The sequence below is a fragment of the Sinocyclocheilus grahami genome, unplaced genomic scaffold, assembly GCF_001515645.1.
Source record: "Sinocyclocheilus grahami isolate Dianchi unplaced genomic scaffold, SAMN03320097.WGS_v1.1 scaffold927.1, whole genome shotgun sequence".
NCBI lineage: Eukaryota > Metazoa > Chordata > Actinopteri > Cypriniformes > Cyprinidae > Sinocyclocheilus > Sinocyclocheilus grahami.
The window spans coordinates 571857-598546 of NW_015506106.1; the positions used below are offsets into that span (position 1 = coordinate 571857).

General features: G+C 33.7%; 1 protein-coding gene across 3 annotated transcripts; it reads right to left on the bottom strand.

Annotated features, from left to right (window-relative positions):
* Positions 1-1331: 1331 nt before the first annotated feature.
* On the bottom strand, positions 1332-26119 carry LOC107564370 (proton-coupled amino acid transporter 4-like). 3 transcript variants are annotated; one of them, XM_016249433.1, is made up of 12 exons: positions 25845-26119; positions 24669-24761; positions 23392-23488; positions 23083-23173; positions 22358-22446; positions 15868-15963; positions 14714-14798; positions 14239-14475; positions 12092-12190; positions 10890-11059; positions 8334-8503; positions 1332-2012 (listed from the first exon to the last, which is right to left on the bottom strand). In XM_016249433.1, the coding sequence occupies exons 2-12, from the start codon at positions 24688-24690 to the stop codon at positions 1723-1725; spliced, it is 1446 nt and encodes a 481-aa protein (XP_016104919.1). In that variant the 5' UTR covers positions 24691-24761; positions 25845-26119; the 3' UTR covers positions 1332-1722. The 3 variants fall into 3 exon arrangements, with proteins under 3 accessions (XP_016104919.1, XP_016104918.1, XP_016104920.1); XM_016249432.1 differs by having other exon boundaries at positions 24669-24788; XM_016249434.1 differs by lacking the exons at positions 22358-22446; positions 23083-23173; positions 23392-23488; positions 24669-24761; positions 25845-26119 and adding an exon at positions 21887-21934.
* Between the last annotated feature and the right edge of the window lie 571 nt (positions 26120-26690).

The following is a 26690-nucleotide window of genomic DNA, read 5'->3' on the forward strand; positions in this document are numbered from 1 at the left end:
CTCAAATAATGTTTTTGTACAGAAGAAGTGAATCTAATTTATGAAGTTGTTTATTTTTATTTTATCTTATTCCAGTTCACATTTAAGTAACTTTTTTTTTTAGTTTTAGTTAACTATAACTGTACTTACTAACATTGCTTGTTCAAAACACAATTCAAAACAAAACAAAAAAACAAAGGTCACAAATTAAAGGGATAGTGTTATTGCCGACTAGAGGTATTTTCATGTTAATTCAGATGGGTTGTGAGGGTCTTAAATTTTATAAAATACCATGTATACAAAACAAAAATTAAAGGGATAGTTCACCCAAAAATGAAAATTCTGTCATTAATGGCTCGCCGTCATGTCGTTCTAAACCCGTACGACCCCCGTTCATCTTCGGAACACAAATTAAGATATTTTTGATGGAATCTGAGAGCTCTCTGACCCTCCTATAGACAGCAATGTAATGACCACGCTCAAGGTCCAGAAACCTTGCAAGGAGATCGCTAAAATAATCCATGTGACATCAGGGGTCCAACCGTAATTTTACGAAGCTTCGAGAACACTTTTTGTACGCAAAGAAAAAAAAATAAACGACTTTATTCAACAGTTCAGTCTCCTCCGCGTCACCCTAGCGCCATTTTGGAGAGTATCCACTGAGTTTTGTATACATGGTATATTATACAATTTAAGACCCTCACAACCCATCTGAATTAACATGAAAATGCCACTAGTCGGCAATAACACTAATGTGAGTGCTGGGAAATGTAATTCTATTAAACATCTTTAAATAACACCAGTTAGTTTTGGTAGCCCTGAAAATAATAAAATAAAAGTTAAACTCCGAGAACACTAAAATAATAGATATAATAAAAAAATAAAAAAAATTATTTCTATAAATTAACAGTAAAAAATGGATTTTTGTTGGTAACAATCAGAAATTCATCACTAAAAGGATTATTTAGAAACACATTTTCGTACTTAATTAAGAGCTTTAACTATAAAGCTTCTTGAATGCCTTCTTTTGTACATGCATTAGTAAAAACTTGATCTTTACAAACTGAGGGATGAGTCAAAAACTTTGTGTTATATGACTACAGATACGGCTGAAACAGCTTGTTTTGGATCCTGAATAGTTCTGCTCGTTTTCTACAATCAAGAGTGGATTTTTATTTAACAGCTTATAAAGCCAGAAATACATTTAATGTTCCAATGTTTGTCATTAAATAAAAGACTCATTATTCCCCTGAATACTGCAGCAGCCAAAAAAAGAACAAAATAAGTAAATTAAATATTGCAAGCCACAGGAGAAACGATTGGTTTATTAATAATCTCTCTAGTCAGCGAGAATGTACATTCTTTACAGTGTGCAATATTTCTCTGGCGCTCTCCCGCAGTGTTAAAAGCTGACGGCCCATCATGCTATACGGTCCAGCGACCTGATGGAGTAAAACCCATTCCATCTAGAACAGGGTGAAGTCATGGAAAGTCCATAAGCTTGTATGAAGGAAATATTTCCCACGCACACCATCACTCACTCACTCACACACACCTGCATCCACGCTACAGGCGCACACCTCGGCATGTGCCTGTGGAATGAAAAATGACAGAAAAAACCCCCCACCTCAAACCCTATAAGACAAGCTCTCCATCCCAGAGCCACAGTCACAGGAAGAAGCGTCTATGCCCTTTAAATATGGAACTGTGCCTTGATTGGTCCTTTGTTTGTGGGTGTGGTCTTCAGGGCGGTGAGGTAGTGGGTGTGGCCCAGTTCCCATTGTCATGGAGACGGGTCTGTCCTTGGTCGTCGGGATAAATGATCTCCTCCAGCGTCACGTAGGTTCCAGTCAGGAAGCCGATGAAGCCAAAGGCAGCGATGGAGAGGTCTTTGAGGAGCAGGAGAGGAGGTTGGCTGGGAAACGCCACCAGCTCCACCAGCGGAGGGAAGACGAGCGCCAGCGCCGAGCTGCTCACCGCGCCGACCAATGAGATCACCAGATCTAACCGCGGTATCAAGACTGCTGTTATGCCTGAGAGAGAGATCAAGAGAATTGAGATTTAAGAAAACATGAGTGGTGTTTGCCCATGTGAAACTCATTAAAAAAAAAATATATATATATATATATATATATATATATATGAAAGCACATAACAGAATTACTGAAGTTGAAAACTCAAAAAAAAAATATACGAAGCTAATTGAAAATATTACTAATTCCTGTAATGGCATTTAATAATAGTAAAAAACATTTGTAATCTGGATGGTTGCTAGGGTGTTACTATACAGTTGCTAGGTGTACAATAGTGTGTTGGGATATACTGTATTGTGAGTGGTTGCTAGGGCACTGCTAAGTGTTCTTGTTGGTGTGTTGTGTAATTGCTAGGACATTACTATGTGGTTGCTAGGGTATTCTGGTTGGTGGTTAAGAGTTCGCTAGGGTGTATTAGGATAAGTAAAGTATTGAAGTATTACAATGCAGTTATTTATGAGTTGTGGGTGGTTGCTAGGATGTATTGGGTTCTATAAACCATCACAATGCATTTTCTCATGTTGTGGGGGGTTACTAAAGTGTTGCTATGTGGCTGCTAGGATGTGTTGGCACAGTGTTACACTGCAGTTGCTAATGTGTTGTGGGTGGTTGCTAGGGCATTGCTAAGGTGTTCTGGGTGGACTGTTTGCTAGGATGTGTTGGGATATATAAACAATCACAATGCAGTTGCCCATCTGTTGAGCGGTTGCTAGGGTGTTGTGAGTGGTTGCTAGGGCCAAAATTGTAGGTCAATTTTTCTTGTTTGCACTACAAGGCATGTTACATATCAAAATTTCATACTTATGGTCACCACTAATTATAATAAAGAAAAAAAGATGCAGAGACCAATGTTATTTATGAGCAGTTTGTGCAAAAAGCTACAAAGCAACAACTTCACAATTTATCCAGCTGTGGTTTCAAACTGCAGTGTGTGTGTGTGTGTGTGTGTGTGTGTGTGTGTTTTTAACTCTCTGCCATCCTGACTGGTGTGTGGACGGGTGTATGCTGAGGATCGTGGCTGAAGGACTAAATCAAAAATCAATATTCAGCTTCTCTGCTGACGTGGAAGACAAAACCCCTTCACTTTTACCTGAAAACAAAGGCACAACAATTTATATCCACGCGCATATACAGCTTTTAGTGGAATGACTGCAAATGCTCCTCGCAGCCTTTTATAAAACACACACAGGCTGTCCATACATGTTTAATTCATGAGACTCGAGTGTGAAGTGTCACACCTGCTCTCTAAGCTACATCTTCTCCCTGTCTCGCTCTCCTTCTCTCTGTTGCAGAAGAAACCAGTAACATGTAACACACACTGGATTCTCGCTCTCGCTCATGCATTCTGAACACTATCTCACAAACATGCATGAACGCTTCAGTGTCTCCTCTCTGTGTGCTACTGCCACCCTCAGGATAAACGTTTGACAGTTCGGCACATGATATGAGAGATAAACCAACACCAACAAATGGACACACGTTCAAAAAGGAAATCTAAAAACACACAAGCATGCAAATAACCAAATACGAATATTTGAAGCAAACATCACTATTGCTATTTCATATACTTGTTTTAGAGACAATCCAAGTTGGCGTTATCGAGTTTAAAGACAAATTTAATTTCATATTTTCAAAATGACTTATCGTTAACTAAAATGAAATCTTAAAAAAAAAAACTATTACTTTTTTTATTTATTAAACTTTTATTTCAGTAATTTAATTCTTAAATGATTCGGATCTCATTAATTTTATTCTTAGTTTACTTCAGTAATTTTCTAACTGAAATAATTTGTTTAGTTTGTTGAAGTATTCAAATAACACTAAAACAATATAATATTAATAACTATATAGACATTTTTAAAAACTGCACCACAAAATTGATAAGGAAAATACAAAAATAAAACTAATTTCAAAACATTAATAAAAACTAATGTTAATATATAATGATCGAAGTGCAGCAACCTGAGATTCCATAGCTTGATCCTTGAGGGGATTGAACCAGCAACCTTTGGGTTACCAGTGAGCCTTAACCACTTAACTTCCTACACAAACACCTCAAAGCCAGAGGCTTCTTGGAGAATGTCTCGGAAGGAAGGGCCTCAGCATGCAGGTGCGTGATAAGCCCTATCACGGAGCTCCGTGACAGGCCTCAGCGGAGAGCTCCATGATGGGCCTGTCTCCGTAGGGCAGGCAGGTAATAATTCACAGAGCCTCAGGAAGACTGAGATAAATGAGCAGACACTGAATGAGTCCCTTAACTCTACCCCAGCTCTCACACACACCATAAAAGACATGCACGGCACACAAACACACATACGTATATCCATACACACAATGCACCCACTAATCTATCACAGCGCTCAGAGGGGTGACGGCCTTGGGCCAGAGAAAGAGGGAGGAAGCACGTCAGGCAGAAAGAACACATAGAGAGATAAAAGACAGCGAGTGACAGAATGAGAACTTCATCTTTTTATCTACCAGCACAGGCCACTGACCCGCAACCTTCAGAGCTCATTACCCCATCCACCAGCATTTCCACGAGCCTCTTCTAGAACTTCCTCAGAGCTACATGCCACATAAAACACGCCAACAGACCTACAAGATGCAGTTCCATGTGATATTTAAGATTAATATTAAATCATTTCATATTTCAAGATGATTAACATTTATTTTAAATTTTTTATTTTAGTTGTTTGAATTTATTTTATTTTAAAATGAATTTTTATCTTTATTGAAATATGAAATTATTATATTTTTACCTACAGAAATCTTTATCCAGTCATGGCAATTCAAAGGTCAAAAGGTCTGTGTGTGTGTAAATATTTTTTTCTTTAATTATATATATTTTTAGAGATCATGATTTGATTCTAACAATGATATATAATTTGTGGATACACAATACATTTAAGTTTTCTGAAATGTATTTAATTTTTTTAATTCATTTTATATTAAAGTAATATATTTTAATTTTATATATTTTTTTATTTAAAGTTATATATCATTATTGGAGTCATTACTTTTCCAATTATTTTTTCAGGTGTCTGTGACTACTGGATACACTTTTATAGACTGCCTTGAAAAAAAGAGCAATTTGCTCACAAAGCGTGAAATATATTTGTCTTTTGTTTCAATTTCTAATTTAAATAATTACAATGTTTTCAGAATGTGGGAACCCTGCTATTTTCCATCCTAATAAATGTCCCTGGTCTTATTGTACACAACTTAACGGCGCATTTTATTTTGAATGTTTTCATAATCTTTCATCAAAATGTAATGACTTTCTCTGCCTCTGAAATGACTTTCCTGCTGTGTGGGCAGAGACAATAATATAAACCAGTAATATCTTGGCCAAACTCCACTGGATAAAATCAAGTTCCACTTAACATAATTTCCCACCAACTATCGTTTTACGCGGAAATGCATAATTCTGAAAATGTTAAATGCAGTTTAGCAATGAATTAATGTGACTATTTTTCACTTTAAATAATGGTGTCCTTGTTTCTTTCATGTCGGCATGTTGCAACTTGAAACTTTGCAGAGAGAGAGCGAGCAGCGAGTAACCGAGAGGTCGGGACAAAAGAGAGAAAGAAAGTCATGGATGCAATAAAAAAAAAATCTTATAAGCGGAGAAGGTGATATGTCCAAGGAGACCAGAGAGATGGAGAGAACAACAGACCCTAAATGAATAGTGAGCAGGGCCACTGGGGAGGGAAGAAAGATTGTATCTACATAGAATGATAGATAGCTACAATATCAAATCGCTGGAATGGTAGATTGCAAGAAAGATAGGTCACTAAAAAATAGCTAGAATGATGAATAGCAAAAACAATACCTGGAACAATAGATAGGTGGTTAGAACAAGAGGTAGAATGATAGTTACTATTAATAACAGCTAGAACAATAACTATAATAATAGATTAATAGCTGATATGATGTCTAGAACAATAGGTAGAACAATGGATAGTTAGCTAGAATAATACAAATTTCTAGAATGACTAAAAAGATAAAAAGACAGATAGAATGATACAGATTTCTAGACTGATAGACAGAATGGATAGAATGAACAAGGAATGGACAAATGAACAATTGATGGAGGAATGAATAAATGATGCATGGATGGATGGATAGAATGAATAAGTGAACAAAGGAGGAATAGATAGAATGAACAATGGATGGATGGATAGATGGGTAGAATGAATGATGGATAGATGACAATGAATAATGGATGGATGGATAAATGAATGAACAATGGGTGGATGGATAGAATGAACGTTGGATGAATAGATGGATTGAATGAACAATGGAATGAGAAATGAATGAATGATACAGATTTCTAGACTGATAGACAGAATGGATAGAATGAACAAGGAATGGACAAATGAACAATTGATGGAGGAATGAATAAATGATGCATGGATGGATGGATAGAATGAATGATGGATAGATGACAATGAATAATGGATGGATGGATAAATGAATGAACAATGGGTGGATGGATAGAATGAACGTTGGATGAATAGATGGATTGAATGAACAATGGAATGAGAAATGAATGAATGATACATGGATGGATGGATAGAATGAATAAGTGAACAATGGACGGATAGATGGATGAATAGATAGAATGAACAATGGATGGATGGATAGAATGAATGATGGATAGATGGGTAGAATGAATGATGGATAGATGAATTGACAATGGATGAATGAATGAATAAACAATGGATAGATGGACAGAATGAAAAATGGATAGATGATAGAATGAATGATGGATAGATGACAATGAATAATGGATGGATGGATAAATGAATTAACAATGGATGAATGAATGAACGATGGATAGATGGAATGAAAAATGGGTGCATGGACAGAATGAACAATGGATGGATGAAGGAATGAACGTTGGATGAATAGATGGATAGAATTAACAAGGAATGGATGAATGAACAATGGAATGAGAAATGAATGATACATGGATGGATGGATAGAATGAATAAGTGAACAATGGACGGATAGATGGATGAATAGATAGAATGAACAATGGATGGATGGATAGAATGAATGATGGGTAGAATGAATGATGGATAGATGGCCATGAATAATGGATGGATGGATAGATGAATTAACAATGGATGAATGAATTAATGAATGAACGATGGATAGTTGGACAGAATGAAAAATGGATGGATGGATAGAATGAATGATGGATGGATCGAATGAACAATGGATGGATGAAGGAATGAACGTTGGATGAATAGATGGATAGAATGAACAATGGATGGATGGATAGAATGAATGATGGATGGATCGAATGAACAATGGATGGATGAAGGAATGAACGTTGGATGAATAGATGGATAGAATGAACAATGGATGGATGGATGGATGATAGAAGGAATGATAAAAAGAACATCAGATAGAACAATAAATAGCTAGAATGATAACTTGATGATGGATGGATAAATAAATATAATGGAAAAATGCAAAACTATACACATAAAACTGTCAAAATATGAATAAATATTAGAATAGTATATAAATAATATTAAAAGAACACTGATAGGCAGATCCTGTTTTAACAGCTTGCATTTCACACAGTCTCGCTCCATTTTTCTCTGCTTCGAATTCAAAAGCACACACCATCACTCACTTTTTCATCCACTCTTTTTGCGTTTGCACACAATTCCTGCAACATTCTCTCTCATTCTCTTTTTTCATAGCAAATGCTCTTTCACTCGTACCTGCATGACTGACGATGTTAAACAAATATTTATTTTCATATTTTAGGTCTCTGGATGGTTCACGGTTCAGTGGCAGACTCAATTTTTTCCAAGATAAAAAACATATATCAAACTAATCCAAAAGCCTTCAGGTTTACAATGGTTCATAGCATCAATCCATCATTTTGGGAGGGGAACAAACCTCCACTATCACTCCTCTCATCACCAATGGATACTAGAGGGAGGATTAGGATGAGGAGCAGATAGGAATAGGAAGTAGATAGATAGGATGTAGTGCAGAGAAAACAGAATGAGAAACAAAGAGGATGATGGAGGAGGAGCATAACACAAGATGAACTAATAGTGCAACACTATTTTAAATGATATTTATTGAATGAAATACAAGTATACTTGTCATACAGCTTTTCTGTTCATTTGATTCACAATCTTGGATTTTCTGTTTTCACTGAGATTGACACAATGCATTCTGGGACTGCTTTATCATAAAATACATGACTATGATGCTTTAAAATGCTGGTTATAGAGGCAGCTCACAGTGTTTTAGACAGGAGCGTGTGTGTGTGTGTGTTTGTTCACTCACAGGTGAGGCAGACGAGCAGCGCTCGCAGGCTGAGATCAGCCACCCGTCTCCAGCTCTTCCTGATGCGTCCACACACGGGCGGAACCAGAATCTCTGCCGGCACGAAAAACTGCACCGCAAAACTCACAAACACACCGAACGAGTACAAGACCTTCACCAGCTGATTAGACCTGCAACACGCACACACACACACACACACACACACACACACACACACACACACACACACACACACACACACACACACACACACATGAATACTGCAGAGAAACGGAGAACAGATCCAGTCAGAAACCACAGAATGTGCAATTAAAGGGATAGTTCACCCAAAAATTCTGTCATTGTTTACTCACCCTCATGTCGGTCCAAACCCGTAAGACCTTTCGTTCATCCTCGGAACACAAATTAAGATATTTTTGATGGAATCTGAGAGTTCTCTGACCCTCCTATAGACAGCAATGCAATTACCACGATCAAGGTCCAGAAACATAGCAAGGACATCGGTAAAATAATCCATGTGGCATCAGGGGTCCAACCGTAATTTTACAAAGCTATGAGAATACTTTTTGTACGCAAAAGCAAAAAAACAAACAAAAAAAAAACTTTATTCAACAATTCGTCTCCTCCGCATCACCCTAGCGCCATTTTGGAGAGTATCCACTGAATGTAAATTGCGTATGCTGTTTTGTGTCAGCTGCGCCACGCAGATACGCTATTTTCGTTCAAATCAAAGCGTAATCGACGTAAACAGCGTATCCGCGTGGCGCAGCTGACACAAAACAGCATACAGCCTTGATCGCGGTAATTACATTGCTGTCTATAGGAGGATCAGAGAGCTCTCAGATTCCATCAAAAATATCTTAATTTGTGTTCCGAAAGTCTTACGGGTTTGGAACGACATGAGGGTGCGTAAATAATGACAGAATTTTTTTTTGGGTGAACTATCCCTTTAAGGATTGAAGAACGTCAATGATGCAACGCACGACTTCAAGGAAACTCAACACACAGACTATGCGTTTGTTGAAAAACCATTAACCCACACTGTGCTGATTTCAACATTAGGGTTGGGAAAAAAACGAGAACCAGTTTAGTTTCTTTTTAAAAAATACTAGAACTGACTGATTTGTTTTTATGATGGTTTTTCAAAAACATTTATTAAATATTTGAATTCTTCCACCAATTTTACAGCTTGTTTTTACGTTTTCTTGTCTCAACTTAATGGTAGCAAACTATAAAAGATTTACACTAACGTTTAAAAGTTTGGAGTCCGAATTTTTTTTTAAATAAGCCTTTTATGCTCATTAAGGCTGCATTTATTTTATTAAAAAATATAGTAAAAACAGCAATATTGTGAAATATTATTACAAATTAAAATCACGGTTTTCCATTTGAATATATTGTAAACTGTAATTTATTCCTGTGATCAAAGCTGTATTTTCAGCATCATTACTCCAGTCTTCAGTGTTACATGATCCTTCAGAAATCAGTCTAATATGATGCTTTGCTGTGTTGAAAACAGTTGTGCTGCTTTATATTTTTGTGGAAATGTGATGCATTTTTTTTCAGGGTTCTTTGATGAATAGAAAGTTCAAAAGGACATTTATTGGAAATATTTTGTAACATCATAAATGTCTTTACTGTCAATTTAATGCATCCTTACAGAATACAATAATTTTTAAAAACTGACTTAAACTTAGCAACTTAAATGGTAGAGTTGTTTAACAGTGCCACATTGCAGAACACTGCTGTCACTGCTGGATATGTCAACAAACCAGATCCTGAATTGGATCTGGTGGCAGATTGTCCTCGGCTGAAAGGATGCTAATGAGATCTAGAAATACGTTAACTGCTAATAAAAGTCTCCAGGAAAGTTAGTTGGAAATGGCAGGCTTTAGTTAGAGCTACACTTGAAAGCAGCTGGTTTTGATTTCTCCGTAATTTGATCTTAAGTCGCTCCGAGCTGCGATCAATCAGTCGAGATGTTTCTGACAGTGAATGCAGAGGATGCTTCAAAGACTCCAGCGAGGAGTTTTAATATCAGTTCTCTGACTTTAACTCCACTGTAGCAGAGTGCTGCGATAACTAAACTGAACTGACTTAACAGATGTGATGGATGAGACTTTTTATATTTTTATTTTTCAGCTTTTGCCGCTTTTTACTTGGAGGTAGTCGAGAAAAACATAAGGAGAGACTCGGTTGGGAACATGATGCAGGCCGGACTGAACCCGTTTTAAAGTTCTAACGTGAATTAATTTATATATTAAAAAAAATAAAAAATTATATATATATATATATTTTTTTTTTTTACTATAATATTACTATTATATTTTATTTCGATTTATTTATACTATTACATATGCACAATACTGTTCAAAAGTTTGGGGTCAGTATGATTTGTTAAAAAAAAAATATATATTCAGCAGGCATGCATTAAATTAATTATGTTGCAAAAGATTTCTATTTCAAATAAACGCTGTTCTTTTGAACGTAGAGAGAACTCCACATCCCCTCTTTGATGTCTGATGGACTTTTGAAGTGTCTATGCATCATATTTACCAGGAGTCATGTGGAAGGTTCAGCGTGATGCTTCCTTTGATGTCGTCTCTGAAGCGGAGGTATCCCAGCGTCGCCAGGGTCACGTAGAGGATGATGATGAAGCCCATGCCAATGTTGAGGGCTTGAGGGAATCGCTTCGGTTCCCTCATTTGATTCTCCAATGGAAGAACCTACACAAACAAAGCGAGAGAGAAAAATCCAGGAGATTGATCGGAAGGTGGTGAAGATTTGCTCCAGGCATCACATGCACAAAGCCTAGTCCAAAAAGTAGTGTGCAAGATGATGCTGCCTTCTAAGACACCTTCCTTTGATCAAATTCAGAAGCACATCATGCATCCTGTAGCTCAAATAGCACAGCATGGAGCTAGCAACGGCAAGGTCTTGGGTTCAATTCCCAGGGAATGCATGAATCGGGGAATCTGCAAGTATCAGCACTTCCAGTTTATTATGTTTTGACACCATTTTCAGGACCTTTTCAAAAATGTTTCCGTGGTTACTCTAATGGTGAAAGAAAAAAAAATCCACCATTGTCTTTCCATGACTCTCCAGCAGAGGAAAAACAGAGAGAGATTGATTATGGTGGTCAAAAGAGGAGAGATGTCAAATGTATTATCACCCCTTGTAGCATTGTTTACTTGTTTTGTAATTTAATGGCAGGGTAATATAACAATTTATAGTAAATTATAAAATGCATATGTTTTTTTAAAGAAGATATTAAAAACTATTTTGTAATATTGCACTGAAAATATGCAAGTTGCTTTGGATAAAAGCATCTGCCAGATCTATTCATGTAAATGTACTCCTTGCAGAAAAAAAAAATCCCATACTGCATTGCAACTAGCTCAGCATTTACAATAAATAACTAAATAAATCATTTATTTTAATAAATTATTATTTATTAATAATTTATAAGACCATAGAAAAAAGCAAGAAGCACACTATTAAAAAGTCTGGAGTTGAGAAGATTTTTTTTTTAAAATGTTTTTGAAATAAGTCTCATGCTCATCTAGACTGCATTTATTTGATCATAAATACAGTAATATTTTAAAATATTACTACAATGTAAAATTGCTATTTTATAATTATACCGCATTTCTTCAATACCCAAGGAAAACTTGATAAAAAAAATAAAATGACAGATTAACATCAAACACCATGAAGAATCAAAATCAAAATGAATAAAACCTGAATCATCATCTCACCACTCCAATTCCTTCAAAGGCAAATATGGCTGTTCCAAAGAAGAAGGGAAACTTCCTCCACGTGGAGGCGTACGGCAGACGTCTGGGATCACTCACATCCTACAGACAGTCAGAGATGGTAAAAGGCATGATATAGTTTCACATCAGGATTATAATTGCAGTCTTTCTTTGTGACATGGAGGATGAAAGACGCACGCACACAAACAGGAACAGTACATGTACAGATCTAATGTTAGCCACCCACAGCCCTGACAATCTGCTGCATACAAAAATCCCTCATCCAATTTGTGAGCGTTTGCGTGCATAGGCTTGTATCAGTCGTGTTCCTAGGCTGAACAATGACTACAAAAGTGGATATATGAGACTAGACATCTAGACATATGAGACTGCACAATTAATCAGAATAAAACCAAGACTGCGATATGGCTTCGTGCAATTATCAAATCACAAAGCCTGTGATATATTTAAATAAATATGAACTGCAAGAGTGAAGCACGGCTCTGTGTTCTTTTTTTTCAGCATCTCAGAGCGGCTCACAGTAAATGCTGCTCAATGCAAACTCTTCTTCTGCATCAGTTTGAGTTGCATTTGTGAATGTAACAAGCGTCCACCATCGTCCCAGGTTTGTAATGAGAGGCGCTGATAACCTCGCTTCATTACAATAACTGAAGCTCATGGCAGCTTTAAGGAATCCATGAGGTTTATGCCAAAATAAAAGCTTAATGGTTTAATATCTGAAAATGAAGAAATTAGACAGCCATAATTAACTGTCATATCAGTATTGTATTTTACAGTTGTACTGTAAAGTAAAATAATGATTGTTATTTTTCTTAAATACTTGTTATTTTTTATTTTGTAGTGACATTCCATTAGTAATATTTATTGGATTAATTTACTGATAATAATTATTACTATTATATTATTTTTGTTAAATACTTGTTTATAATATTTCTTATTTGAATAGTTTTGTTTAATAATAATTTTATTACGTTTCTTCTTGATTTATTTTACAGTAACATTACAATTACAATATTATTATTTTACAGTTAAATATTACATTAGTAATTTTTGTTTACTAAATAAATAGCAATTATTGTATATAATTGTTTATGAAATACTTGATTTTACAGTAAAATATTACAATAAAAATATTACTATTTTAATAGTTTTTTTTAGTAGTACTAGTAGAAGTAATAATTATTATTATTTTATAGTCATATTGCTATATAATCACAGCAAACCTTTTATTTTGTAGTGAAATTCCATTAGTAATATTTCTTGGATTAATTTACTGATAATAATTATTACTATTATGTTATTTTTGTTAAATACTTGATTATAATATTTCTTATTTTAATAAGAATAGTAGTTTTGTTTAATAATAATTATTATTATAATAATAATAGCTATTATTTTATTAAGTTTCTTCTTGATTTATCTTACAGTAACATATTACAATTACAATATATTATTGTTTTACAGTTAAATATTACATTAGTAATGTTTCTTATTTTAATAGTTTGTTTACTAAATAAATAATAATTATTAGTATTTATTATATAATTTTTTATGAAATACTTGATTTTACAGTAAAATATTACAATAAAAATATTACTATTTTACTAGTTTTGTTAAGTAGTAATAATAATAATTATATTGCTAATTTGCTACATAATCACAGCAAACCTGGAGCTGTATAAAATAAATCAATAAGCCCCAAGAAGCCGTGGTTTACTGTGAATTTATACGCGAAACGAAGTGCCTAAAACCCCCTTAGCTGTTATAAATTCACTGTAAACCACGGCTTCACGGGGCCTTTTATTGCTTTTATAAAACGGTTATTCCATATATGTAGTAAGGTTTCACAAAATAAAACCGAGCAAATAAAGTGTAATGGTATGAATAAAAACAGTATTCTTCCACCAAACGACGTAGTTCCTCAGAAACAGTTGTGGATGCAATAAAGTGTTTGCCAAGCAACAGACAAAGTAAACAAAGGCGTATGTTCGTAGAGTAATTTACAACAGCTTCGAGCATGGCTCAACCAATCAGAATCAAGGACCGGAACTCTCCGTTTTATAAATGCATTTTAAATCACAATCTTAATCTGAAAAAAAGAAAATAGTGCAGCTCGCACACATACTTACGTTGAGTATATATGTGAAGATGAGGATGAGGCTGACAGCCATACAGAGGTTGGCGATGGCGGAAAGTGCGGCCATGTTCCTCAGGTCTCTGATGAAGGTCAGAACGATGATGAAGGGAAGGAGGAAGACCATGTAGAGCCGCAGGTCCAGCCCTGTAGCCACGGCGCCCTCCTCTGAGCTGTTGGAGTGTATCAGCACAGTCTCCACAGAGCTGTTCAGATGAGCTCCCTCCATCACCTAACACACACACACACACACACACACGCACACACACACGCAGCTTTGACTTCATTCAAAACAGAACTTGCACGAATTGCCTGTTACATTCGAAGAAGAAATCTGACTTCCAGCTGCCGGGCTTTATTCTGGAAATGTGTATTTCCATTAGTTTTCATTAGCTCTGGCTCCGTCACATAATACAAATCAGTTTATCTATGGAGAAAATGAACTTCTGGAGCTCTACTGTCACACATACCTGTTTAATGTTCTCAGCTAGGAACACAAAATAAACACTACAGAAGCCCAGCTGGGTCAAAACCAGGAAGAAATTCACCAAGTGCCTGCAAAAGATATTGATATGAGAGTATTATAGACAGAGATTATGTGATGTGAGTGACATTAAACTAGCATAGTGTAGGAAATCAGCTGCAACAATGGCCAATCATACAGCGGCTTTTATACAAAAATAAAAAAGCCATGTCAGAAAGCCATGTGATACGATTTTTTTATACCTTTTAAGCTCTTAAAGGGATTGTTCACCTAAAAATGGAAATATTGTTATTAACTAAAACTATTAAAAAAACATTTTTATTCATGAAATAAGGTAATATGTAAATATTTGATTTAAATGAGAAAGGTTGGCTTTGCAACTGATGGAAATAAGCTGACATAAAAACACTAAACTTAAAGAATAAAAAAAATACAAATACAGAAAATGGCTAAAGTCCATAACAGTAAAATTCTATAAAAATATACAAATAATTTAATACATTTAATGAAAATATAAAAATAAAAGCCAATTAAAAAGACGAATAAAATTATAATCGTATATAATTAATACTAAAACAACACTGAATAGAAATAGTCATAATTTACTCAACCTCATGTTGTTCGAAACCCATATGACTTTCTATGACTTTTCATTTAAAGATCATGCTCTTTTTTATGAATAAAGACTTTAAAAAAAGATGCAAAAGCATCATAAAAGTGTCAAAAAATAGCGAGGTGATTTCAGGCTTTTCCACAAACAAATGACGAAAAAATGCATAGCTATATATGCCATATAAGATATTATTACAATATTTATTTAATTAACATTATTTAAATATAAAAATATAATTATTATTATTTTATTTTATATTAGTATAGTAAAATATTATATGTATAATTATGTAGTATATTATCCTGATAAGACCGATCTTTTTAAGATTCTGGGCGCGAGGTCTCTGTGTGTGTGGGACATCAGATCACTGCAGGCAGCGTCCTGTCTCTCCGCTCTCTAATGAATATATTCATTCAAGCACAGACATTTGCCCTCTTGCCTTCCCTCTCTCTCTCGATCACATATACACATGCGGGGGGTGTGGGGGGGCCTGTCATGCCAATGAACTTCATGATGGGATAGCTCACCTCCCAAAATGAGCACCTTTCCTCAGGCACTGGGAGGAACTCATCTCCATGGCAACTGCAACCGTGTCGCTGTAACCGAGGGGGGAACGTTTCAACCTGTGAGCAAGGAGAGGCAGAGAGAGAGACAGAGAGAGAGAAAAACAAAGGCAAATATTCTTCAAGAACAAAGCAGTGCAGAAAAAAAATGCTTTTTGTGTAATTCTAGAGGGGAAAATGCAGACAAAACACTTCAATAAAAGAGGAAGGACAAAAAAAGTTCATCACACATGACACTCATATTGCATGTGGTTGGGGACAAAACTGACCCCTAAAGCTAAATCTGACAAGAACTCTCTTTGGTGATGCCAAAAAAAACGATTCAAAATAGGGAAAATTAGTTTATGAATACTTTTTCCTTTTCAAGGACATCACCAAAGGGACGTCCAAAAAGTTCTCTTTTAGGGATATAACATAACATATAACATATAACACATAACATAACATATAACACATAACATAACATATAACACATAACATAACATAACATAAAACATAACATAACATATAACACATAACATAACATATAAAACATAACATAACATATAACACATAACATAACATAGCATAACATATAACACATAACATAACATAGCATAACATATAACACATAACATAACATAGCATAACATATAACACATAACATAACATAGCATAACATATAACACATAACATAACATATAACACATAACATAACATATAACACAACATAACATAGCATAACATAACATATAAAACATGACATAACATAACACATAACATAACATATAACACAACATATAACACATAACATAACATAACATATAACATATAACACATAACATATAAAACACAACATAACACATAACATAACACATAACATAACATAGCATAACACATAACATAACATATAAAACATAACATAACATAACATATAACACATAGCAACATATAAAACATAACATAACATAACATATAACACATATCATAACATATAAAACATAACATAACATAGCATAACATATAACACATAACATAACATAAAACATAACATAACATAACATATTACACATAACATAACATATAAAACATAATATAACATATAACACATAACATAACACATAACACAACATATAACACAACATAACATAACATAACATATAACATAACATATAAAACATGACATAACATATAACACATAACATAACACATAACACATAACACAACATATAACACATAACATAACATATAACATATAACACATAACATAACATAACATATAAAACACAACATAACACATAACATAACATATAACACATAACATAACATATAAAACATAACATAACATATAACACATAACATATAAAGCATAACATAACATAACACATAACATAACATATAACACATAACATAACACATAACAACATATAACACATAACATAACACATAACATAACATATAAAACATAACATAACACATAACATAACATAAAACATAACATAACATAGCATAACATATAACACATAACAACATATAAAACATAACATAACATATAACACATAACAACATATAAAGCATAACATAACATATAACACATAACATAACATATAACACATAACAACATATAAAACATAACATAACATATAACACATAACATAGCATAACATATAAAACATAACATAGCATATAACACATAACAAATAACACATAACATAACATATAACACATAACAACATATAAAACATAACATAACATATAACACAACATAACATATAACACATAACAACATACATAACATAACATATAACACATAACATAACACATAACAACATATAAAGCATAACCTATAACACATAACATAACATAGCATAACATATAAAACATAACATAACATATAACACATAACAACATATAAAACATAACATAACATAAAACACATAACATAACATATAACATAATATGATAAGATTATGTAATAATTGTATTTAGCAAGGACATATTAAATTAAAATTGATAAAAGTAATAACAATAAAGTGATAAAAAATAAAAGCGACAGCAAGACATTTATAACGCACAAATAAATTCTATTTCAAATAAATGCTGTTGTTTTGAAATTTCTATTACTCTAAGAATTCTGAAAAATATTAGACTGATTTCTGAAGGATCATGTGACACTGAAGACTGGAGTAATGATGCTGAAAATTCAGCTTTGATCACAGCAATAAATTACATTTGACAACATATTCAAAAAAAAAAAAACTGTAATAATATTTGACAATTTTTTTTTATCAAATAAATGCAGCATTGGTCAGCATAAGAGACTTGTTTCCAAAAAATATTACCAATCACAAACTTTTAAATGGTAGCGTACCTCTTTTATGGTTTGCTTCTAACACATGAAGACAGTATATTATATAATATGTTATATTATGTGCTAAAGGCTTATATGAATTAAATTACAGCAACTGAGATGTGCATATACATTATTACATTTAAACTATTTTAATACAATAATTTCCACTATCCATGGAGAGGGTTATGAAGCTGATGCAATGCAGTGTTATTTTACTATTGAGTTACTATTACAGTTTTTATTAATATTTTGAATTTGTTTGATATATTTTCCATTTTCATTTCATTGTAATCTTTGTTAAAGTTTTAGTAACTCACTTGTGTGATTTGCCATTTTTATTAGTTTTTGTTTATATGTCTATTTAGTTTTTATTCATTTTTATTTTACTTATAGTTTAGTTATTTTAGTATATCACATTTACCTTCAATATTTTAGTACATCACAAAGTGAAAATTAGAAATGTTGCCTTGGCAAATAGACGAAAAAATTTGATTTAGATAACCATGTTTCAAGTCCAACTTATAATGCAGGGATTCCCAATTTTTTTTTATTAATTTATTAATATTTCAATAATTGAACAATGAATTCACATAAGTTTTTATGATCTTGGTTAATGGTCACATGACATGCAGGTAAAAATATTTTTAATAATACATTTTTTATATTAAATTTCTTGTTTTGATGATTCTATTTTTATGATTTAAATACTAGCTTTTCATCCACTCATGTTTCAGTCCCATTACTACTTCCCAGTCCCACCAATCATCACTTTACTAGCATAATCGACAAAAATAACTCCCAAAAATACTAATTTCACACAAAGCACGGGTGCACGTTTAAGGTTTTAATTAATTATAATAACCCTGATGAAATAATCCCAAAACAGCCAAATCTCATCTAATTAACTGATAATCTGATAACATATCCTCACTGCGATAACTTGACAAATATGACAGCACACTGATGAGCATGAGGATGACAACTCTTCACACGAACACTGACACACACTGTAGAACGCCGGCCCACCTCTGACAGATGCAGCAGTCAGACCCGAGGGAGAGGCCTTTGATCGCGTTTGAAGAGGGAACGCATGCATGAAGGGTGTTTTCTAAGTGTGAACGCACAGACAGAAATCCAGACTGCAGGAAAGTCCACACGCTAGAAAACCGCTGCGTTCAGAATACACAATATGCATGCTTCAAATATTTGAGGTGACTGCAAAAACACCATGACTATAATTTCACAAACGATCTGTTTATCTGAACAGTTAATGAGATCTGTTTTCCAGGTTACCCATCAGGAACAGCCTTCAAATGCGACATGAGAGTCTCTTTATTCGGCTCTCACTGCATGCGTGTTTGCTGTGTTGCATGGGAAGTGAGCTTCAGTTTTCTGTCACCAACAGGATCAAATGTCTGGTTAGAATTCCAGAAACATTTCAAAGAAAAGAGGGGGGGGGACTCCACCAGGGGGTCACAATAATCTGAAATCCACCTTTGGTCACCTGTACTGTGTGATGCTTTATCTAAAGGCTTAGATGAGAACCTGCTTTGTATGAAATGACTATTTTTGGGGGTTATTTTTGTCTATTATCCAGGTAAAGTGAAGAATGACAGGAGGCTAGTCGGGAGAGAGAAGAATGGGACTGAGATACGAGTGGATCACAAGTGGATGAAAAGCTAATATTTAAATCATTCAAATATAAATAGAACCAACAAAAAAAAATATATAAATATATGTATGTATATATATATAAAATGTATAAAACAATAAAAACCTGCATGCCATGTGACCATTAACCAACATCACAGAACTGTGATCATGCAAATACATTGTTAAATTATTGAAATATTCAATTATAAGGGGTCTTCAAGGCAATATTTTAGGTCAATGGGGTTCAGCTGACCAAAAAATAAAATAAAATCATACAAGCATTATAAGTTGGACTAGAACCAGGGTTATAATAGATTATAGTTAACGAAAACTAACCCCTTTATATATATATATATATAAATAAAATTTTTCGTTAATTGGAATTAGTGTTAACAGAAAATAAAATAAAATATTTAAAATACATATTAATAATAAACTTATTTTTCATTTAGGTGCCAAGCACATTTTTCGTTAAAGCTGCATGATTCTGGATAAATTGAGAATCACCATTTTTTTTGTCTCAAATAGAGATCCTCATTTTCCCACGATTCTGAACTAAACAATATGTGTAATTTACTAGAGGCTGTTACAAAATATTATTTTAAATGTGTTTATATAATTTTAATGAATTCTTAAAATGTTTAATATTTAAAATATATTTATTAAAACCAAAACTAATAAATAACATTTTTAATATTAAAAGTATGAAAAAGTGGTTTGAATGAATGATTCAATGACTCACTACTTTCACTTGTATGGTTACTGGATGAATCAGCATTTTTGAACAAATCTCTTGAATGAATGGCTCGATGACAAATGCATTTTTTAACAGTCACTTGTCGCCACCTAGTGTTTGAATCAAGATCGCAATCTTTTAACAATTATTAATGCAGCTCTATTTCTCTTTTTCACTTAGATGAACTAAAATAAGTACAAATAAATCCCATGTAGACAAAAAACAACAACTAAATTGCTAAAAGTAAAATATAAAAATAAAAACTTTCCAATATAATTCCAATATTAATAAAGTCAGTGTTGTTTTAGTGTCATTGAGATACTATTATAGTTTTTATTCATATTTTGAATCAGTTTTTACTTTTAGGTTTTCTGTTTTCATGTTAATTTCTGTCGTTTTTTGTAATGTTTTAGTAGTTTATATATATATATATATGTCAATACAGTTTTTATAAATTTTTATTTCAGTTTTAGTTTTAGTTATTTTAGTATGAGAATTTTGCCTTTGCAACTAGAAAATGTTTTTTTATATTTTTTTCAGTTAACGTTCATTTTATTTCAAGTAACATATATATATATATATTAGTGCTGTTTGTATATATAAATACAAACACATGTATATATTTAAGGCAAATATGTTATGTTTATATACTAAATATATTTATATAAAATATAATAATATAAATATATAAATGTATATATATATGTAAATATTTTCAAAATATATACTGAATGTGTGTGTATTATATTATACATAACAAATAAACACAGTACACATACATATGTTATGTAAACAAAAACTTTTATTTTGGATGTGATTAATCGTTTGACAGCACTAATATGTATTAGTTTCAGTTTTAGTTAACTATAATAACCCTGACTAATATAACTCAAACCTAGGTCGCTCATGTTAGCATCAAGGCTCAATGTGACAAAAGCATTCGCGTCAGCCATCGCACCCCAGTTCCAACGTAAAAAATTAGTATTTTATTAAGAAAATAATCACTGATCATAACACCTGATTCACCACAGAAACCATGCTTAGTTATGCCTAGTCCAAGTTCTGCTTTTCAACACACTTTTTTCAAAATCAAACCACTTCTCCATTACTGAAATGTCTCGCCCTCACATTTTTCATTAACTACATCTTTAAACATCATGCCAGGACTCATGACAGTTTGAAAAAGGAAAAAACAAAACAGAAGCTGAAATGTGATTGGTTGTGGCGACTGAAGCAGTAGGCTGTGATTGGTGCGTTCTTACCGCTCACTGAGCTGATGACTGCAGTTGACCAGGATGTGCATGCAGTGGACACACTAGTTTCAGTTTTAGTTAACTATAATAACCCTGACTAATATAACTCAAACCTAGGTCGCTCATGTTAGCATCAAGGCTCAATGTGACAAAAGCATTCGCGTCAGCCATCGCACCCCAGTTCCAATGTAAAAAATTAGTATTTTATTAAGAAAATAATCACTGATCATAACACCTGATTCACCACAGAAACCATGCTTAGTTATGCCTAGTCCAAGTTCTGCTTTTCAACACCCTTTTTTCAAAATCAAACCACTTCTCCATTACTGAAATGTCTCGCCCTCACATTTTTCATTAACTACATCTCTAAACATCATGCCAGGACTCATGACAGTTTGAAAAAGGAAAAAACAAAACAGAAGCTGAAATGTGATTGGTTGTGGCGACTGAAGCAGTAGGCTGTGATTGGTGCGTTCTTACCGCTCACTGAGCTGATGACTGCAGTTGACCAGGATGTGCATGCAGTGGACACACACAACGCCCATCAGAAGCAGACTAACTGGACCGAGCTGAAGGAAAAGAAAGAGAATCATGTGTTTTAGACTCTTTTAAAACAGTTTTAAAAGATACTATCTGTGTCTTCTAGGGCAATAAAGCCTTATCGTTCTCTCTCAGTGTGAACTTTGCTTACATACTGCACAAGGCATTTATGGCAGCAATAAAGTTTGTGAACTGACATGCTTACAAACACACAGCAGTTGAGCTGTCAGCACACAATACAGCCTGCACAGGTTCAGTCTGTAAACCAGTCTGACCTGTTTTAAACTCACATTAGAACCTTTCCACCCATTATCCGGTCACCAACAGTCATTATCCGGCGATCAGGACATGATGGTGAAAACAAACAAATCTAATTACAGGTGCAATAAAGCTGCAATTCTATTTGTGGGAACAACAAATACATTTAATACTCCTCTTAAGCATTTCAGGTTTTTACAGTCGGATTCATGGTGTACTTGGAATGATCTGGTTTTACTAACATTCTGACCCTGAAATCCTGGACACAAAAACTAGAAGAGTCACCGGATTCCGGGTCAGTTTTACAACTTTGAAAAGAAGGAAAGTAAGGTTCTGTATGCAACAGAAATGGATTTATACTGGGTTCATCGCTCATGCGTTTTCACACAAGCTGCGATGCTACATACCACTATCCCAGCATTCTTCACTGCTAGAGGAAGCCCAAGCAATCCTGTGCCGATATTCCCCTTTAAGAGATGCAGCAGGGTTTGAGTAAACCTGAGGAACAGAGAAAACAGACGTTTTGTCTGCATTAATGTTGTTATTCAAAGCAGGAAGATGTCAGACATGAAAGAGGTTACAACATGGTGTATTACGTAATATGAGAATATGCTGTTTATACACACACACACATCTGTTACAGATGAAATGACTGTTTGCAAACAAACAGCTGTTATAACCCAAATCTACAAAAGAAACCCTGATGTGAGACTCACGTGATGCCTTGCGGCAGATGTTCTGGATCTTCATCTATGTCTACATCCTCCTCCTCACCTCCTGCTTCCTCCATCAGAGGGGTCATCACCTCCATGTCTGCTCCGTGAAATAAATCCAGAGACTTAAAGGAACACTCCATTATTTTTGAAAATAGGCTCAATTTCCAACTCCCCTAGAGTTGAGTTTTACTGTTTTCGAATCCATTCAGCCGATCTCCGGGTCTGGCGGTAGCACTTTTAGCTGTAGCTTAGCATATATCATTGAATCTGATTAGACCGTTAGCATCTCGCTCAAAAATGACCAAAGAGAAAGAACAATACTCTCAATGGTACGGCAGCAAAGTTCCTTGATTATTACGCCGGAATGAGAGTATTGTTCTTTCTCTTTGGTCATTTTTGAGCGAGATGCTAACGGTCTAATCAGATTCAATGATCTATGCTAAGCTACAGCTAAAAGTGCTACCGCCAGACCCGGAGATCGGCTGAATGGACTCAACTGTTTAACTCTAGGGGAGTTGGAAAATGAGCCTATTTTAAAAAATAGTGGAGTGTTCCTTTAAAGGCATTGGATCTTACGGAGTATTAAATGAATGGCCTACTTTAACAGACCTAGTTCATAATTTAAAAAAAAAAGGTCTGTTTAAAAACAGCACCCTGATGCTTTATTCAGTTCATAAAGAAACACCAGAGCAGCCCAAAATAGTCTATGGACGGTGTGTTTTCAGACCATGCACCTGGTGATCATAACAGGTCAGAGATAAAATTGCCCTAAAGTTTAAAGGACACAGGTGTCCCTGCTGAGAAAGCACTGGTGTAGTTCAAATCAAACAAACATTAAAAAAAAAAAAAAAAAAAGTACACAAAAATAGAAATATATTTTAAAAATAGATCAATATATTTTATTTCAAAAATACATGTGTGTATTTTTATATTATTTTTTTATTTAAATAAATATTTGAAAAACAAATACATTTACATATATCATGCATTTTAATAATAATAATAATATTTGTTATTCAAAACAATACTACACAGAATGTTTTAAAAAATATTTTTATATTTATTTACAGCTTTTTAAAAATGTTATATAGTGTTTATTACACTTTTTAAAAAATATTTTATTTTAAAATATTACATAGAATACAATTATATGGTAGTACTGTGTTGTTGTGTAGAGAGATGCATGAAACTAACGAATCAATAGAGACAGAAAGAGCCATTGACAGACATCACGGATTGATTCAGTGTCATCTGTGGTGTAAAACACACATCATTACCTAGTTGTTCAGCTGCTGGCATCTTGTGCTGATCATCTGGAGGGTGTTTGTTCAAACCTGCTGAAGCTGATTATGCTGCGGGTGTCGTGTGCTCTGATGAGTTGGCACACGGGGAATCAGCTGTAGACGGCATACACAATGACATACGTTCATTACACTCCAAACACATGACAGACAGAAAACTCAAACTACACCATTTGACTTGTTGCACACTTTTTATAACTAACTTCTCTTTGCAATTACATTAAAAAGGCGAAATGTCAAAGTAGTTCCTAATTGTTAAGCAGCTGAAAAGCATATAAATATTATGCATATTGTGTTGCAAATACTATGCAAACTACCAGACTTATGTTTGGACACACCTATTCTTTATCGTGACAATTTTCCACATATTAAAGAAATATTAAAGTCATCAAAACGATTAAACTTAAAAGTATGAGAATGCACTCTGCTCCAATTTGTATATATATATACACATGCACATAATATTAATTATATATTAATAATATATAATTATTATATTATACGTAATGCATAATATTATTATATTATATAATACATCTACAGTATTGCATAATGATTAATAATAATAATTACAATAACAATAATAAAATCTAGAATTGTTATACAAACAATACACACAATATACAATAGAAAAATATTTGAAATATTGATTTATGGAAATATATGAATAAATGCATTTACTAAAAAAATAGTGTTAATTGAAATATATGTGTGTGTGTGTGTCTTACATTATATTTATAATGCATATATTACAATACAATTGTTAAACAAACAATACTGCACAATACATATTTGATTAAAGTAATTTTTAATAAAATAAATGTTAAATAAAAATTTGAGTTTATACAATTGTATTTTTTATATTTCAATACATATATCTACGTAATTTAAAAAAATATATACAATATAAATATATTTTAAATATTTATTTACAGAATATTTTAATAAAATAAACGTGTTTACTAAAAACCCTACTTATTTTTTTTATATATATGAACCCTATCATTAAATATAAATTATACAATTAAAAAAAGCTAAACAATAACTTAACACTTTAAAATATATCAATATAAGGAGTTAAATGTTGATTATGTAGTGCATTATAAGCTGCATAAAGTGATGAGTTCAGTAGTGGAAGCGGAGGCGTGGTACCGACGGAGCGCAGAAATCACAGCCGCTCCTCTGTTGCTCTCTCCGGCTTCATGCGCGACAATCACCGGCCCTGTGCTGGATCCGATATCAGCTCCGAACAACCCGCGCGATCAGATGACTCAAGCCTAAAGTGATGACATTCCATTGGAAATGAGCCACCCGTCAATGAACATGAGTCCTGAATGTGAGATTTGTAGTGGATCACAGCTGATTAGATTGACTCGCGCGGCGGAAATCATCACAGACTCGCACACAAACTATGCGCGCAATGTCACCACGATCATGACGGAGCAAATCCTTAAAGGAGCCGCGACACAAATATAGCCGCCGGATAAAGAGTGGCTATGGCCAGGGCCTAGGAGTCAAGTTTGACTTGTTAGTTTTAGCAGTTACTACACCATAATGCAGGCTACATTTTCATCTGACATTTTTACCCAACATACAGATTGGGAATATTTATATCATATATGTGACCCTGGACAACAAAACCAGCCTTAAGGGTCATTTTTTCGAAATTGAGATGTATATATCATCCGAAAGCTGAATAAATAAGCTTTCCATTGATGCATGGTTTGTTAGGATAGGACAATATTTGGTCGAGATACAACTATTTGAAAATCTGGAATCCGAGGGTGCAAAAAAATTTTAATATTGAGAAAATCGCCTTTATAAAGTTGTCCAAATGAAGTTCTTAGCAATGCATATTACTAATCAAAACTGAAGTTTTGATATATTTACGGTAGGCAATTTACAAAATATCTTCATGGAACATGATCTTTTACTTAATATCCTAATGATTTTTGGCATAAAAGAGAAATCAATCATTTTGACCCATACAATGTATTT

Excerpts from the sequence above, each read along its gene's own strand:
- LOC107564370 (XM_016249433.1), bottom strand. The coding sequence starts at position 24,690 with ATGCCAGCAGCTGAACAACTAG. Across the intron at positions 14,476-14,713 it reads TAGCTGAGAACATTAAACAG|GTGATGGAGGGAGCTCATCT; the intron begins GTATGTGTGACA and ends TGTGTGTGTTAG. Across the intron at positions 11,060-12,091 it reads CCTTTGAAGGAATTGGAGTG|GTTCTTCCATTGGAGAATCA; the intron begins GTGAGATGATGA and ends TTGTTTGTGTAG.